At 49.3% G+C, this 16152-nt stretch overlaps 7 protein-coding genes across 7 annotated transcripts; 5 read left to right on the forward strand and 2 right to left on the reverse strand.

Annotated features, from left to right (window-relative positions):
* Positions 1 to 5: 5 nt before the first annotated feature.
* On the forward strand, positions 6 to 2106 carry F9C07_2281049 (putative F-box protein). Its single transcript, XM_041287251.2, has 2 exons — positions 6 to 621; positions 690 to 2106. The coding sequence occupies exons 1-2, from the start codon at positions 235 to 237 to the stop codon at positions 1905 to 1907; spliced, it is 1605 nt and encodes a 534-aa protein (XP_041150445.1). The 5' UTR covers positions 6 to 234; the 3' UTR covers positions 1908 to 2106.
* On the forward strand, positions 2107 to 5691 carry F9C07_2210566 (DEAH-box RNA helicase). Its single transcript, XM_041294815.2, has 2 exons — positions 2107 to 4485; positions 4541 to 5691. Exons 1-2 carry the CDS (start codon positions 2362 to 2364, stop codon positions 4889 to 4891), a joined length of 2475 nt encoding a protein of 824 aa, XP_041150446.1. The 5' UTR covers positions 2107 to 2361; the 3' UTR covers positions 4892 to 5691.
* Positions 5692 to 5845: 154 nt separating this feature from the next.
* On the forward strand, positions 5846 to 6613 carry F9C07_2103776 (uncharacterized protein; the record flags this gene model as incomplete). Its single annotated transcript, XM_071508959.1, has 1 exon — positions 5846 to 6613. The coding sequence occupies one exon, from the start codon at positions 5846 to 5848 to the stop codon at positions 6611 to 6613; it is 768 nt and encodes a 255-aa protein (XP_071367041.1).
* A 507-nt stretch (positions 6614 to 7120) lies between these two features.
* F9C07_2062926 (uncharacterized protein) lies at positions 7121 to 8944 on the forward strand (the record flags this gene model as incomplete). Its single annotated transcript, XM_041287252.1, has 1 exon — positions 7121 to 8944. One exon carries the CDS (start codon positions 7121 to 7123, stop codon positions 8942 to 8944), a length of 1824 nt encoding a protein of 607 aa, XP_041150447.1.
* Positions 8945 to 10050: 1106 nt separating this feature from the next.
* Positions 10051 to 11031, reverse strand: F9C07_2201010 (60S ribosomal protein uL16; the record flags this gene model as incomplete). Its single annotated transcript, XM_041294830.1, has 3 exons — positions 10051 to 10495; positions 10579 to 10754; positions 10987 to 11031. The coding sequence occupies 3 exons, from the start codon at positions 11029 to 11031 to the stop codon at positions 10051 to 10053; spliced, it is 666 nt and encodes a 221-aa protein (XP_041150448.1).
* Positions 11032 to 11185: 154 nt separating this feature from the next.
* F9C07_2281050 (60S ribosomal protein eL30) lies at positions 11186 to 12243 on the reverse strand. The gene is made up of 4 exons (XM_041294831.2): positions 12071 to 12243; positions 11968 to 12005; positions 11783 to 11899; positions 11186 to 11635 (listed from the first exon to the last, which is right to left on the reverse strand). Exons 1-4 carry the CDS (start codon positions 12141 to 12143, stop codon positions 11543 to 11545), a joined length of 321 nt encoding a protein of 106 aa, XP_041150449.1. The 5' UTR covers positions 12144 to 12243; the 3' UTR covers positions 11186 to 11542.
* On the forward strand, positions 12244 to 16108 carry F9C07_2281051 (M protein, serotype 2.1 precursor). The gene is made up of 2 exons (XM_041294816.2): positions 12244 to 14190; positions 14252 to 16108. The coding sequence occupies exons 1-2, from the start codon at positions 13548 to 13550 to the stop codon at positions 15526 to 15528; spliced, it is 1920 nt and encodes a 639-aa protein (XP_041150450.1). The 5' UTR covers positions 12244 to 13547; the 3' UTR covers positions 15529 to 16108.
* Positions 16109 to 16152: the final 44 nt, after the last annotated feature.

Below are 16152 nucleotides of genomic sequence, written 5' to 3' on the forward strand. Positions count from 1 at the left end.
CTTCAACTTATCGATACCAAATAGTATCATTCACGCACTCCCCACGATCGCTATTCAATTGCAGTACGGAAAATAGCCCTGTGAATATCTGCAATTTTCGGATCATTGCGGTACATATTGTCCTCCGTCCCTCGGCAGGTGTGATCGAGTGTTGGTGCTTTTCGGACACCGCCGTGCTTATCAATCAGGATCTCGCCTCAACCCGCCATTATACGGTGTCCTGTCGTCGCGATAATGGAAGACAACGCTGAACTAGAGTCGTTTCGACGGCAGTGGCGGGAGGAAGTTACCCGCCGGACGAAGCAGGCTAAACCTAGCACACCACGGCCAATATCTACCACGGGCCCCTCTTCTATTGTACGACCGAGTCAGTTCCCGCCAACTCGCCACGAAGCCTCGCTACGCAAAGAAGATGATGAGGAAGGGGGTACACCATTTGGCAGCTCTGAAATCATCCAAGGTGTCAGCAACCTAAGCATAGCCAATGATGAGGATGTTTTCCACTCACACGGAACACGAAAGGAGCCTAAATCAGCTCTAGAGCACTTTGAACGAGCGGTTGAGAGGGAGTCTGAGGGGAAGTTGGGGGATAGTCTACATCATTACCGCAAAGCATACAAGGTGAGGGCTGCTACTCTCTCCAATATAGGTTGATCTTTGCTAACCACTATGTTCTTCAACTCTTGTAGTTGGACTCGGCTGTCGACAAGACTTACCGTGATAAGCACTTTGCCAGGGCGTGGAAAAAGCCAGCCCAAGCCCCTACAGCGAACATACCTTCAAAAGATCAACAAAATCAGGGTGAAAACGAGATTCTACCGACACCTGAGCTTATTGCATCTTTTGCCCACCTGCCCATTGCTCGACCAGAGCCTCTCTTCGAGGGTGACCCCGCACCCCCATGTCCCATCGCTGACGTTCCATCAGAGGTGATAGTCGAGATCTTGAAGCATGTGGCATTAATGGATCCTGCGGCATTCTCCCGGGTGTCACTGGTCTGCAAACGATTTGCATGGCATTTTGCCCACGAACAGCACATTTGGAAACGACTTTGCCAGGGCCCTGAATTTGGCTTCAAGTCTATGCATTATGCTTTTGATTGCGACCTTCACGGTCATCCGGAACACACACTAAGCCCTAGTTCTCCCTATACCCCGTTCCCTAGTGGCACTTCTGTGCAGGTTCCCAAGCCGCTCACCTCATGGAGTGACGTCTTTCGTATGTTCCCTCGTATTCGATTCACAGGAATCTACATTAGCACAGTCAACTATACTCGCGCCGGTGCTACCTCATTTTACCAAAACATAACGTGGAACTCCCCCATCCATATAGTCACGTACTACCGATACCTGCGATTTTACCCGGACGGCACAGTCATAGCTCTACTCACCACCGTGGAACCTCAGGAATTGGTTCCACATATTAGCATAGAAAACGTTTTAGAAGCCCGGGCATCTCACAAGCATCATCGACGCCAGCATCTGGACGCAGGTAAGACTGTGGCAGGAGCCACAGAGCCAATACCGGCGGTCGCAATGGGAGCCTTAAAGGACGGTCGCCGGGGTCGTTGGCGCTTGGCCGATCCTTTTCCAACATCCGAGACGGGTGCGCGGGCAGAGACTGGCCTCCCTACGGTACATGGCGGCAAAGACCTGTCGGCCGACGCCTTTGATCCCAGAGACGTCATTATCGAGACAGAAAGTGTAAGCAAGTCGAGCATTAATGTTCTCCACTTGTCACTGCGGTCAGCTGCTGCGCACAAGTCTAGCAATCCGCCGAAGAACACAAAGTTGATATGGAAGGGCTATTGGAGCTACAACAGACTCACTGATGACTGGGCCGAATATGGTCTTCGCAATGACCGCGTATTCGTCTTCCGACGTGTTCGTGGATGGGGCATGAAGTAACGAATCATAGGACTTTACACTGGCGCTTTCTAGATGGGAATGTATAGATGACGGGAAAACATCTAGCAGATTCTTAAATAGGCAAATTATGGCATGAGAAAACGAAGTCTGTAATCCATAGACTAGATATATAATATATACGATGAATGCGAAAACCATTATGAATGACCGATCAAATGTGAGCATGACATATAGCTTCCCTTAGGTATAGTTTGCGACTGCAGTATGTATAGTCGAACTGTTAAATCAGTCTCCGCGCCAAGCGTCTTATCGATAAGCTTCACTTAAAAAATTTCGGGGATTGGGAACTCCGACAGAAAGCACCTTAAAAACGCGATACGACGACATGAACACCTAATTAGACTAACCTATACCGTCTTTTCAGTCTTTCAGCGTTAATATCATTCTTTTCTCATTTTGGCTATCTTTCTTGGTCCTACAGAATTTACTAACGATGCCCGAACGGGTGAAAACGGTCTTCTTCGAAGACACGGACGAGACCCCCGCAAGTGGGAAAGAAAAAACCACAACGGCGAAAGAAAACCATGAAACAGGATCAGTAAAAAGGAAAAATCCCAGCAAAGAAGATGATAAGAAAAAAAAGAAGAAACGGAAACATGGCGAGGCGACCGATACTTCGCAGCAACAAATACCAGCAGCCGCTGAAAACAAACCCGAGCCACCTGCGCAAAACTCCGAAAAGGAAAAGGACACAAGCAAGAACAACGTGAGCGTCGCATCGGACAGGCCGAGACACAAGAAGAAGGATCAAAACCACAAGCCGCGGAAGGATACGAAGACAAATTTCAATTCATTGAAGGAGAAGGCGAAAACGCTGTATGAAATTCGCAAGAAACTTCCTATCTTCCCTCATGCCGACGATATTCGACAAAACCTGCGCAAGAACGATGTGATGCTCCTTATTGGTGAGACGGGTAGCGGAAAGAGTACGCAGATTCCTCAGTTTCTGTTCAATGAACAATGGTGTCGGCCAACGAAGACAAAGGTGACCCAGGAGGATGGTTCGCAGAAGGAGATAGAAGTTGGCGGCTGTATCGCTATTACACAACCCAGGCGAGTCGCTGCGATTTCGTTGGCTAGACGTGTTGCGGAGGAAATGGGTACACCACTTGGGTCGTCGTCTCCTGCGAGTAAAGTCGGTTACTCCGTTCGTTTCGATACGTCTACATCTCCTAGTACGCGGGTTAAGTTCCTGACGGAGGGAATGCTGCTTCAGGAGATGCTGCGCGACCCATCGTTGACTAAATATAGCGCGATCGTTGTTGATGAAGTGCACGAGCGCGGTGTCAATGTTGATCTACTGCTAGGATTTCTAAGGAATCTAGTGTCGGGGAAGAGAGAAGGCCGTGGCGGAGTGCCGCTAAAAGTTGTGGTGATGAGTGCCACAGCGGATATGGAGAGCCTACTCGGTTTCTTCCAGGAAGGATATCGAGGTTCACAAACAGGGGTAGACGCACAGAACAGCACCAAGACTGTGACAAACGGCTCTGAAAAGAAAGATGATGAAATCGCTGTCTGCCATATAAAGGGTCGGCAGTTCCCAGTCAAAACTATTTACTCTCCTGAACCAGTTCACGATTTTGTTGATGCAGCTCTCAAAGTTATCTTCAACATCCATTACAAGGAGCCATTACCTGGAGACATTCTAGTTTTCTTGACTGGACAGGAGACTGTGGAAGCCTTGGAGAAGTTGGTGAACGAATATGCCGTTGGAATGGATCCTGCGTTGCCGAAGATCCAAGTTTTACCACTGTTTGCTGCTCTTCCACAGGCAGCGCAGCAGCGCGTGTTTGTCCCTGCACCACCTCGGACTCGCAAAATCATTCTAGCTACGAACATTGCTGAAACCTCAGTGACTGTCTCTGGGGTACGGTTTGTAGTCGATTGCGGGAAAGCCAAAGTGAAACAATTCCGCTCCCGCCTGGGATTGGATTCTCTTTTGGTCAAGCCTATCTCTAAATCCGCTGCTATCCAACGTAAAGGTCGTGCAGGACGAGAGGCACCCGGCCAGTGTTACCGCTTGTTTACTGAGAAAGACTACTTAGAATTGGATGAAGTTAACACGCCAGAGATTCTACGATGCGATCTGAGTCAAGCTTTGCTTAATATGAAGGCTCGTGGTGTCGACGACGTCATGGGCTTCCCCTTCCTAACACGTCCCCCGCGGGAGTCCTTGGAGAAAGCCCTTCTCCAGCTGCTAAGCATTGATGCCCTCGAAGAGTCTGGCAAAATTAGTCCGGTCGGCCTACATATTGCCAAGCTTCCTCTCACTCCGACTCTCGGTCGGGTCTTACTTGCGGCATCGGAGTATGGGGAAGACTGTCTATCCGATGTGATCGACATAATCTCGTGCCTCAGTGTGGAGACCATCTTCTTGAACACGACATCGGAGGAAAAGAAAGAGGAGGCAGAGATAGCGCGGCGGGATCTGTATCGGAGAGAAGGTGATCATCTCACCATGCTCGCCACCGTGCGGTCCTACGCCGCCGAGAACACCGATCGTAAGGCATGGGCTGAGAGGCACATGGTCTCGCATCGGGCAATGCAAGCCGTAATGGTAAGACTCCGTTGACTTGGTTGTACACGCATTCCACTAACAGAGTTATCTACAGGATGTTCGTAAGCAGCTTACTACTCAATGCCGTCAAGCTAAACTTCTTTCAAATCCGAGTGATACTCGAGGTCCTTCCACTAGTTCTATCACCCGCGAGCCGTCGCCAATTCACATACTGCAGAGTTTCCTACGGGGTTTTGCTACCAATACCGCCCGTCTGGTGCCGGACGGCAGCTATCGGACCGTTGTCGGGAACCAAACAGTGGCGATTCACCCGTCCAGTGTGTTGTTTGGCAAGAAAGTCGAGGCTATTATGTACAACGAGTACGTCTTCACGAACCGGAGTTACGCTCGAGGAGTGAGTGCAGTGCAGATGGACTGGGTTGGAGAAGCGCTGGCTGGGCAGTAGCCCCCCCTTTTCTTTTTCCACGCTTTTTTCTTCTTTTATGCGGGCCTTTGTACAGTTAAGCCCACTTGATATATTACCGGTGTAGAATTTATACCCAACGAACCGTATACACCGCACAGATCGTCCACTTTGAGTAAGCCATTGAAAAATCTCGTTGACTTTCAGCCCTGTACTTTACTATGGAATAACCTCCGCTCTAAGGAAATACCTTCCCCTCTATCAATTCCCGCACCATGCGGATCAAAAGGCAAAGAAGACCTCTGCACCGTCGGCCCAATTCATGTTCTAGACTAGTGTAGAGACGGGTTTTAAGACCTGAAGACGAGCAGAAGGATCAACGTATTGAATACGATCGTTCTTCTTACTATCCCCTCGCTGATACATTATAGTGCTCTGTATAGCTAAAGCCCATACCCAGATCGGTACTATAATATTTCTGGAATACTCTGTATAATTGGCTTCAGAGAGTGTAGATCTATCCTGGACACAGTCCGCTCCCTACATACCTTCTACTTACGGAAGGTGACTGTGGTTAAGCAGTATGACTGGGGACATTTGGTCAAGTCATATTAACATTATTTTACCTTAAGTGTTGTGTAACATATTACTCTATTACTCACTCACATATTGCTTGGCGAATCTCACTCTTGCAACATGCTATGCTGTACTAGAGAAAATGGTACTTTTAGGGGGCACAGCTGACAAGAATATAACCGCAAGGAATTAACAGATTAAGGTAGAGCGTCTCTTCGGTCTAATATTGTGTATCAAAAAAAAAAAAAAAAAAAAAAAAAAAAAAAGCAATCTATCAAGTAATATATCCAAACTTCTTACTCGCTACTCACTTGTGCTTGGTATGTTTGTACATTCAGCTCAGGCATCCAAATGCGGCGAGGGGTGAGCACTAAAGCGGAAAGAGAAGATCAGTCACTAGTACGGAGTATCTAATGATGCATGGAGACGAGGCGGTATACTGGGACTAGTCGTATGGAACTAGTGCGTAGTTTACCTGCTAACCTCGTCGCATTGCATCTGATTCATGGAAAGCACAGAGGTCAAACTAAAGGTCTGGATGGACCAACCCTGACGGATGTCAGCCTCGAATTGGGCGATGCAGGCCATCGCGGTGAGGATGACATGTCACTGAGATCAGCCCGTTCGGGAGTCGATCATATCATCTGGCGTTTGGTGGGACTGGACGTATGGAATGGAGAGACAACAAATCAAGTAATTATAGATAATGAAAACTTAAAAGGGGTAGACGCAAGTCAAAAGTGCTTTTGCAATTCAAGTCTCAGAGTAAGTAGAGCCAGGTATGTTTGCGTTCGAAATCCAGCCACGATTGCAACTTTGGCAATCAAGGATGATCCTTATCTCATCAGTGATAAATTAACTAACAGATGGTCGATCACCCGATCCATGTCGATACCGAACACATACAGTACCGAACTAGTCGGTATTGATGGTTGTCCAGTGGTGGGATTTTCTGCAGTGACACCATTTGGCGGTCAGATGATCCCAGTATCATACGGAACGACAACAATTAGTCCAAAGTATACTCACAGTGTCGCGAATGTCCATGGGAATATAAACTCATCAAGTACTCGATACTCGGGACCGGGAGCCACTTCCATGCACCACCAAAGTATATGGAACTTTTGTCGGTTCCAAGTGGACCCTTCGAACCCACTTGCGCTCATCCTCCGGTCTCGTCTCGTCTGATGACTTGCCGTTTTCTTGCATCATCGTCTTTTTCCTCCTCTGGGTCTCGTTTGTTGACCACCTCGGGGGTTCTGTTTCTGTTCACCCTCTCTTATTCTTCCTTCGGATTCACTTAGTTCGGCGAGGGAAAACAACAAAGACGGGTTCTGATTGTTTCTTCCATTCTTGTCTTTGTTATTTCTTTTTTCCCAATATTTAATTCTGCATCTCATAACCTCAGCCACCAGCCTCCTGGTTGGGTCGCGTCCGATCACCGCATCTTGAGCCAATCCGCTCACAAAGGGATTCTAGGATCCGTCATTGTTATCTGTCCATTTTTTTTACTTTTTCTTATCATTTATTTTAGACGCATCTCACGCCATCCTCCTTTTATCCCTTTTCCACCCTTTTTGTATATTGCTGCTATACTCCATAACGTCGTCGAGAAACAGCATACTTCGCGGGGAACAGATCCACCGCGATCGATAAAACCCCCTCTTATCTCCCTCCAACCATCTCCGATCAACGATGGCCCTACGGCTACCACCACAAGTTCCCCGCCGTCAACGTTCCTACTCAACTTCGCAACCCCCTCAGCCTCCCACCCTCGAGGCGCCTCCCAGGCTGTCTCACCTGCCCGATAATGAATCCACCGAGTGGGTGCTCTTCTCTCCCTCTCAACCGTCTGCCGACGCCCGCACGCACACGACCTCCACTGAACGCACCCCAAGAACAGTTGCGCCTTCCCGCTTGAGCGACTTTGGCTCGTTTGGTACCCCAACACGGTCAGCATGGGGACCGGGCAATGATGATGCCGACGAGCCCCTCGAAGAGTCCTTGGATGAGGACGGCACAGAGTTGGACAGTCTAGATGACGGCCTACATGCCTTTCGGGCGCCTTCATTGAACGAAGACTCTTCCGCCAAATGGGACCAAGGGACACCGGCTGTCCTTCCGGCTCATGATGGGCTAGGCAGTTTCGAGGCGTCTGCACTGCCTGTGCAGGACCAGTTGTGGCAGCACGAACAATATAATCCTCACTGGCGGCCCACGCTAGGATCCCGGCGGTTCTCGAATGTCCAACGTCAGTTGGACTCAGTGGAAGAGCATGAAGCTATAGATATGGACCGCGAGCGATGGCAACGTATTGAGAAGTGGAGGATGGATCAGAGCCGAGTTCTCTTGCAGGAAATTGAGAAAGAGACACGAAAACGGCGCCATAGCCGCGCCAGCAGGCTGGGTGACCCCGTTGGTTCTCAAGCCCGAGTGGCAGGCATTGATAGCACTCTAGAGATGCCTAGGGAAGATGCGTCCCCTCCCTCGACGGCATCAGATGGGGACGAAAACGAGTCTTTATGGAGGAAGATCACCCGCAAAGTCATCCGGGATCTCATCGGTATCGACGACTCTGTGCTGTTTGCCCTTTTTGGGGAATCCCTACCAGAGAGTGAGAGAGGGGCATCTGCTGGGACAGATGACACCCTTCGTATGAATGAAACCCTTAACTTGGAGCTGGACTCTGTCCCCGACGACCACGACAATTGGCAAACCAAGCTGCTTCAGCGCATTGCACGTGAATTGGGAATACTTGTTAATCAACTGTGTGAACACCCGGGAGCCTTTACATCGTATCTCAACATGTCGGACGAGATCCCGAACCAATACGCTGGCATGCCTCTCGGACCATTACCAGAAGAGAGTGACTCACAGTCTCGCTCAGTATCTGCTGCTCCAACAGCCTCACAGGAGCCTGCGACTAATGCGGATTCAGTGTTGTCTCCACAGTTCTCCCCTACGCTTCGGGATCCCGCCGGCCGAGAGCATGCCGCGCAATGGGGCATTGAAGATGATGACTTGAATCGGGATTCTCCTCCAGATTCATTATCTGAGTCCGTGCGTCTCCAGCAGGAGAAGGAGTACTGGGAGCGGGAACTGGATGTGATGATGGTCTTCCGCTATATTCGCAATCGCTTCAGTCAACGAGGCAGTAACGCCGATACTTACCAGCCCCCTGCACGCCGGCCCCCGCAAGATGCATCCCGACGCGCCGCGATTATCCGCCAGCACCACCCGCTGGTGGCACGAGCACACTCCCGTTCTCAGGCGCAAGTTCGACGTCAGTCCCAGCACTCCACCAATCAATCCGGCCCAACGGGTATCTCATCCCCTATTCTGCGCCAGCATTTCCGCCGTCCCAGTTCTAGCTGCGGTCAGAGCGCGAAGCTGTCTGCTATCTCCAGCCGCCGAACCCTTACCGGTTCCAGCTGTAACTATTGGGACATTGGCGGCAGTGTAGACAGTGGAAGTGCTATTGCCCCCGTCGGGGGAGTTGGGTCTTGGGGGGATGTCTAACCATCCGCTGTCCATCCCGGCTGCATTTACCATTTACGACTTGTGGCAATATCAAGAAGCTTCCCCAATTCACCCCATCTATATTGCATGCTGGCCATCAATGCTTAACTTAATCATGCTGCGTCGTTTTCCGAGCAGGAGTTTCTCGGATGTTGTCATGATTAATGATAGCCATACCTTGCTTTGTTGGGCTTGGCTGTCTGTCTCTTTTTGTTGCTCTGTTTTCCTCGGTGTTCATTTTCTTTTCCTTCCATATACATACTGCTCTAAATCATCTCACATATCATCCTCGGTAATGCATCAGTGTGGTTTCTATGCATTTTTCTTACATATCACGAGGAACGGCAAAGGCTTAGACATATATATCAACCGGAACAGGTGCATGTCAACGGTGTACAGTATGTAAAGGGGCGACTCGGTCTGGGGTTATATATACATCGGATGGTGACTGTCTATATTCTCTCTCGATACACATCAATCACATATCGCATTTGAATATTTCAGTCCTCGAAACAGAATCCTTAGTATTTTCAAAGATATCATTTCTCCCAATAAGTTTATATGAATTATCTCTCAGATAAATATATATGTGGATGTTTGTCAAAAGTCCCGACCGTATGTAGATATTGTCAGTACATAAATATTTCGCATATATATAACTAGCCATACAAACTCTTTCTTTGTCCGGGCTCTAGACTAACGTTCATTCTACTCGAATGGCCATTTCGTATCCTCTTCAAGGGATTTAGTCTTATGATGTCACATCTAGATAACGGCGAACTACTTGGGTCTAGAATCCTGGCCTAGGGTTGTCTTATCTGACTATACTGGAGTGGTGAATGCTCTGGTAGGGGCTATAAGCTTGGTCAAGAGAAAGCCGGTACGAGAGACACTACGATCGACAGGTCAAACTTGTGACTAGACCCAGGATCTACAGGAACTGAGTACGCAGGAATAAGCCCGAGGAATCCATGATTAAAATCAACCCCGCCGTGCGTGAGGACACTAAAATGACATCACAAAATAACAGAACATGTATTGGTAACCGGAGGAATATAATAAAAATTCATGTCTTTTATGGGTCCTAACGCTAAAGCTCATTCCATCTAAGCCTGGGACTCGTAGGCGTCGGGGAAGCGCTTCATGTTGTTCTCAACGAGACCGTGGCCACGGAGGAACTGGACGTAGGCACCGTCCTGCTTGAGCTTGCCCTCGTTGCGGAGCTGGATGTAGTCCTCACGGCGGACGGGGGTGAAACCCCAGTTCTTGGAGACGACGATCTTTTGGCGACCAGGGAACTTGTACATGGAACGGCGGAGAGCCTCGATGGCGGCGGCACGGTTGGAGTCACGGGTGCGGACGGACAGGATGATCTGGCCGATGTTCACACGGGCAACGGTACCCTGGGGCTTACCGAAGGCACCACGCATACCGGTCTGAAGACGATCGGCACCAGCGCACGACAACATCTTGTTGATACGGATGACGTGGAAGGGGTGCACACGGACACGCATGTGGAAACCTTCCTTACCGGTGATCTTCACGAGGTACCTGGAGAAGGGGACCTGTTAGTTTCTTCCTTCAAGTCTTGCGACGGTCTGTTCGTCTGGGTTGCGGTTCGAGAAGCGACATACTTGTTGGCACAGATACGGGCGGCTTCGAGAGCCTCAGAGGAAAGCTGCTCATATTCGTTGGAGACCATGTGCACACAGAGAGGGAAGTCATCGACGTTGGCCTTCTTACGTCCCAGATCGAAGATACGGATCTTGGGGTCGGGAACACCACGGTTGAACCGGGACTTGGGGTAGGGCTATGAAGCGACCATCATGTTAGTCAAAGATCCTTGATAGACCGATGATAAAAAAAAAAAAAACGCCAGTGTCCATCCATCCGAAGCAATATCGCGATGATAATATCTCATGTCCCTCCTAGCCTTCGACGTGGTTGACGTCTTTGCTTTTCCCCCCACAAGCGAGAAATTCCGAGCCAAAAATCCACAGAACATGAAAATACGGGAAAAATCCATCAAACCGTCAACGCACCTTGTTCTTGCAGTAGCGGTAGCAACGAGCGGGACGGCGGGCCATTTTGAGAGTTGGAGGTGACCTTGCTGCACTTCCTGCGAACGGTGAGGTTGTCGAAAAGGGTGGTGTCGAAAGGCGAAAGGGAAGGGGAGGCTTTTGGGCGCAGGCACTTCCGACGTTGATTTCCAAGCAGCGTCCACTAACGAGTGGCGAAACCCTAAACCCTACCGTCTCCACCAATCAGCGGCTGCCGCGACCAGACCGCATTTGTCAGACTTCGGCGACATTTCAAACTTGCAGGCTTGACTATAGAGACAGAGATACAGATAGATATGATAGATCATCGGTTATACTCAACTCGAGTAGATATTGATTGTTAATCTATCGTCGCCGTGCACTCGACGTTCCACTACTTTCTATCAAGTTCATCCTACATATACCAATACGAAGATGTACCAAGTCAAAATGGTTAATAAGTGCAAAGTTTCTTGTCATTATCTATCACGTGCCTCATCGCTTTCCAAGGCTGTATATCGTCCAGACATAACATGAAGACATTGTCCGTGCTTTACACTTACTGGCTGGTGAGGATGTCGGAGTCACCGGCATCGAGGACAGCCATGGTGCTGGTGCGGAAGAGCTTACCGCAAGCAGTGCCGAGCTCGATCTGTAGTTACGCGCAAACGTCAGTTATCGAATACCCTCCACAGCCAAAGATTGCGGCTTCTCAGGGCGGCTCCAACACGACTTTCCTTCCAGAGGGAAGGTTGGCAGTGTCGGAGCAAAGAGACATAAGCGACAAAGGGACACTTACGTTGTTACCAGAGAAGTGGTGAACAGGGGCCTTGGCGAGCATAGCGTAGTACTCGAGCTCACTCTTGCGGAGAGGAGGAGTGTTGGCAGCGATGATGACCAGCTTGGCCTTGCCGGACTGTATTTAATAGTTAGATAACCATCTCAGTTCTCAAGAGCCTCCAATTGTGTGCGAGAAAAGCTTACACGAAGGGTCTTGATGGTCGACTTGTAGCCAAGGGTGACTGCACCGGAGGTTAGCAACCGAGTCCAAATCCACAAAACCGATGAAAATTAAAGATTGACATACCCTTTCCAGACTTCATCACCAAAGCCAGACGGCTGTTGATGGAGTCGGCGTTCTTCTTGCTCTTGGGGGCCATCGTTACGCTGTTGAACTGAGTAGTTCGGTATGCTTTGAGAGTAGTCTGAAAAGATGCGCTCCGGCCTTATCGTGAAGTTGAGTTTTTTCTTTCCTTTGTGGGGTTTGGCGGTCGAGCGTTATATTCGCTCGGACTATTCCTGATCCGTTCCGTCGTTGCTGAGTCATTCCGCCTTCTTTGGGTCACTATCACCCTGTATCAGGTCTGTATCAGCTTCCGACGATCGAGTCCGTATCTTACGAGAAATACAGCCCTACTTCTCATGGGACGTGGCTAATGTGCTGTCAGCATTCACTGCCTTCAATCGAACCCTATTTCTTCGTAGCTTGGGGTCGATGCTCCCAATGGAGGGTCGGATAAAACAGTTGGGCGTCCGTTATCATCTATTCAAACGTGGCGCAGATTCTCTCCATTTCCCTCCTTATTGGGTGGCAGGTGAACTAAATTCTATTCTTATTCTTTTCACAAGATGGACAGATGGCGAGACCCTGTACGCAGCAAGGAACTAAGGTGATTTACGGTACGACTATCGGCTCTGTACTACTATCTTTATCCCGCCATATGTCGCGTTAGGTTGTTGTTAGGTTTGAAGTTGTCTCCCCGGTGAAAGGATCTCTTCTGCATATGCCGTTCACTTCAGTAACCACAGTAATAGTGGTGGTGGTAATAACAAATAATAGGATGGAGTATTATAGTTGGTTCTGGGTAGTCTCTCGGACAGTCAAATTCATGCATTTGGAGTAGTAGTAGTTCATGCATACTTGCGAGCGAGTCAACCTCCAACAGAAAGAGAGTAGAGGAAGTACCTAGCAAATTGTTGTTTCCCCCGTTGCGCTATTTATTAGAAGTTGAACTAGCACTAAATTCCCTGAGCAACCAACAGCGACAGATGTATTATCGCTGTATGGAACGTTACTTACCCACTTTAATACTGCTCTGCTGCCCGTTTTCATACGGGATCATCAACCCCCCCCCTAATGTCTGTAATAAAATAAGCCATTATCCCATCCCCAGAATTTCCTCGACTCTGGAATTATCCCTAACGTGATACACATTTTTTGTCTTTCCCTGATAGATATTTATACCTTCCTCTTGCTTATAAATTTCTTTTCTTCCCACCGGTTTTGTTTTATGTTTTTGAACCAAGGGGGCTCGTCTTTGTACCAGCCATAAATCCAACGACCACTACTTACTACTTAACAAACTAGACTTCCCCCACTACGGCATAGTGTCCACTGTGTTTTGACCGCTACTACTATATACCTTCCCCGATCCTTAAATTTATCACTTAATTTCCCGGTCGTTTCATCACTGCCCTCAATTCTTGGAATTGCCCCTTTCTGGGTTGTCTTTTCTTCTTACAATCCACCGCTCGTTGTGTGAGCATCATCATTGCCGGTGACAATGTCTACGACACCCCGGAAGCCTGGAACGCCAGGCGGTTCGACCAAATCTTCGCCCGCAGAAAATCATACGGTGAATGGCACTCCATCGCGAAGCCATACCCGGTCTCCCAGTACGACTACGAATGGAATATCTCGATCTCCATCCCTCCGTGGCTCGGGCCCAGTGTCAGCGCGGGCTGCGGCCAGAAAACCCGGTCGGTCCAACCTCAGCACCTCGAGTGTTCCAAAAGTGAATCGCGATCCTTCCGAGGAAGAAGCACGGGCTCAGAATGCTGCCCTCATCGAAGAGTTGAGGGAACAACTGCAGAAAGCCGAGACGGCTTCTGAGCAATACCAGAAGCAGTTGGGTGTCCTGCAGATGCGACTCGATGAGGCCGTCAGTGAGCAAGGAAAACTGGAGGACCAGGCTCATGAGAGGGACAGCAGGATTGAAGCCCTCAATGGTGAGATCCGTGACCATGTCCGGCAGATACGTGATCTGGAACAGGCGCATGAACTGGAGCGGAACGCTATGCTTCAGGAAAAGGAGCAGCAGGCGAGCCGGGAAGAAGAGATGCAGGCCACCATCCAGCGTCTTAAGGATTCTCTAGCTCAGAGGGAGCGAATCAACTCTGATGCAGATAAGAATGTGTCTCGTTCTTGTATGGTTCTCCTCTTGTTCTCCACATTCCCCCGGTCTTTGTTTCTAACTTTCCCTTTTAGCCAGTTTCCGTAATCGGTCCTCGCCGGATGTCGATGGACAGTTTGCGCCCTCGTCTCAGATTGAGCGGAGCCCGTCCCGAAGCAACTCCACACTGCTTTTGCAGAAGGATAAATTGATCGAATCCCTTCGCCTTGAACTGGCCGAATCCCAAATCAAACTCGTGGAGATGGAAAACAAAGGTGGCGGCCGTCAACGGGAACTAGAGAAAGAACTTCTGGAGGCTCGTATGGCCAACGCTCGTCTCATGGAGGACAACGAGAGCTACCAGCTACTCCTTAGTGAGAAAACGCTTAATGGTGACTTCACCAAGGGCGACTTCATGCGAGAAGCCCACCCCGAAGCTGAAGAGACTAAGGAGTCTGGCAGCGGTTTGGGTTCGCTGGCTGATGAACTTGAGTCTGTAGACGCAAGAGCGGATAACGATAATAACGATAATAACCGCAAGCTCGAGGCAGAGATCAAGGCGCTGAAGGACCAGAACAAAGCCCTCACCCTTTATATCGAGCGCATCATCAGCCGTCTCTTACAACATGATGGGTTCGAGACCATTTTAGACAAGAACGAGAATGACCCTCCTAAGCGGGCAAGTACTGATAAGGAACTTCCACCGACGCCCTCCGACAAGGAGGATGCTCAGTCTTTCTTGCAGAGAGCCAGATCCGTCGTGGCTGGCCCGACGCAACGACCTCAACGGTCGCGTCCTTCCAGCATGATGCCGCCTCCTCCAACAAGCGCGGTCTCTGTCCCAGCGACGCCCCATGAGAACCCGGAAACCGCTCCTAGCATTCCCATGAATCGTGTCCAGGCGAGGGGCCATCGCAGAACGAGATCAGAACAGACCGATGTTGCTGCCGCTGCCGTGGTTGGTCAAATTTATCGCGGGCGCAACTCTGGGAGCCCAATGAGCCCTACGCTCATGGGACCTGGATCCCGCACAAGCGTCTTGTCTGGGGCGAGCTATATGTCTGGCATGAGCGGTAGTAATCGCGCCCCATCGCTATCCAGTCAACATGATCGCAGCCAGATGAGCAGCTCCAACAGTGTTACGAGCGAGCCACCTGGCGATACGGCTTCCACAGGTGCAACCTCGAGCTCTCCTCGTTCTAGCAACGGAATGACAAACTATACCGGAGCGGTAATGACTCAGAGCAAGCTGCGCCCCTTGCGCCTTGTTAGTGAAACCAAGGCAGCAGACGACGAAGAAGCTCGGAAGAAGGCGAACCGTGGCAGTTGGATTCCATGGTTCAACCGGCCAAACACAGGTGATTCTGCATAAACCTGCATTATGTCGTTGGCTGTAACCTTTAATTCTTGAGAATTGCTCTTCTGTCTGCCTCTTTTATTTCTTCTTACTTTTTATTTTGGCGTTTGTCCTTACAAGGCTCCCCTGCCTACTTTTTTCTGCGGCCTTTGTTGTGCGTTTAGAACACCCAGAATGTCGTCATGTTTCAATCATTTTTTACCTTATGGACTTTATGATGGCGATGAATCTGTTGTTGGATAACTTATTATATATGTTTCTTTGACATTTCATGGCCACGCCATCGGGGATTTTTGTCATGTTACCCATGTTTATGCTTGGACGCTCGTTGAAACCTTCTACTGTTGGATATTTGCTGAAGATTGATTATGACGATATTCCGGTCTTGCTTATGTCTCCCTCTCCTTGATGAACATATGATTGAAATACTCTGTTTATAGAGTGATAATTTTTGTGAAACTACTTTGTCTCTGATGGTCCTGTATGTCCTGATTGCGGACACGTTGTGTATATCAATTAAATAGGTACAATGTCTCAATACGATCTAGAAACAATTCTACTCAGAAATCCTTCCCACCCTAGAGCATGTTTCACTTATTTTTTGTTAACCTCAAAGAAAAAACTCACCCATGGCTAATA

The sequence above is a fragment of the Aspergillus flavus genome, chromosome 7, assembly GCF_009017415.1.
Source record: "Aspergillus flavus chromosome 7, complete sequence".
NCBI classification, from domain to species: Eukaryota; Fungi; Ascomycota; class Eurotiomycetes; order Eurotiales; family Aspergillaceae; genus Aspergillus; species Aspergillus flavus.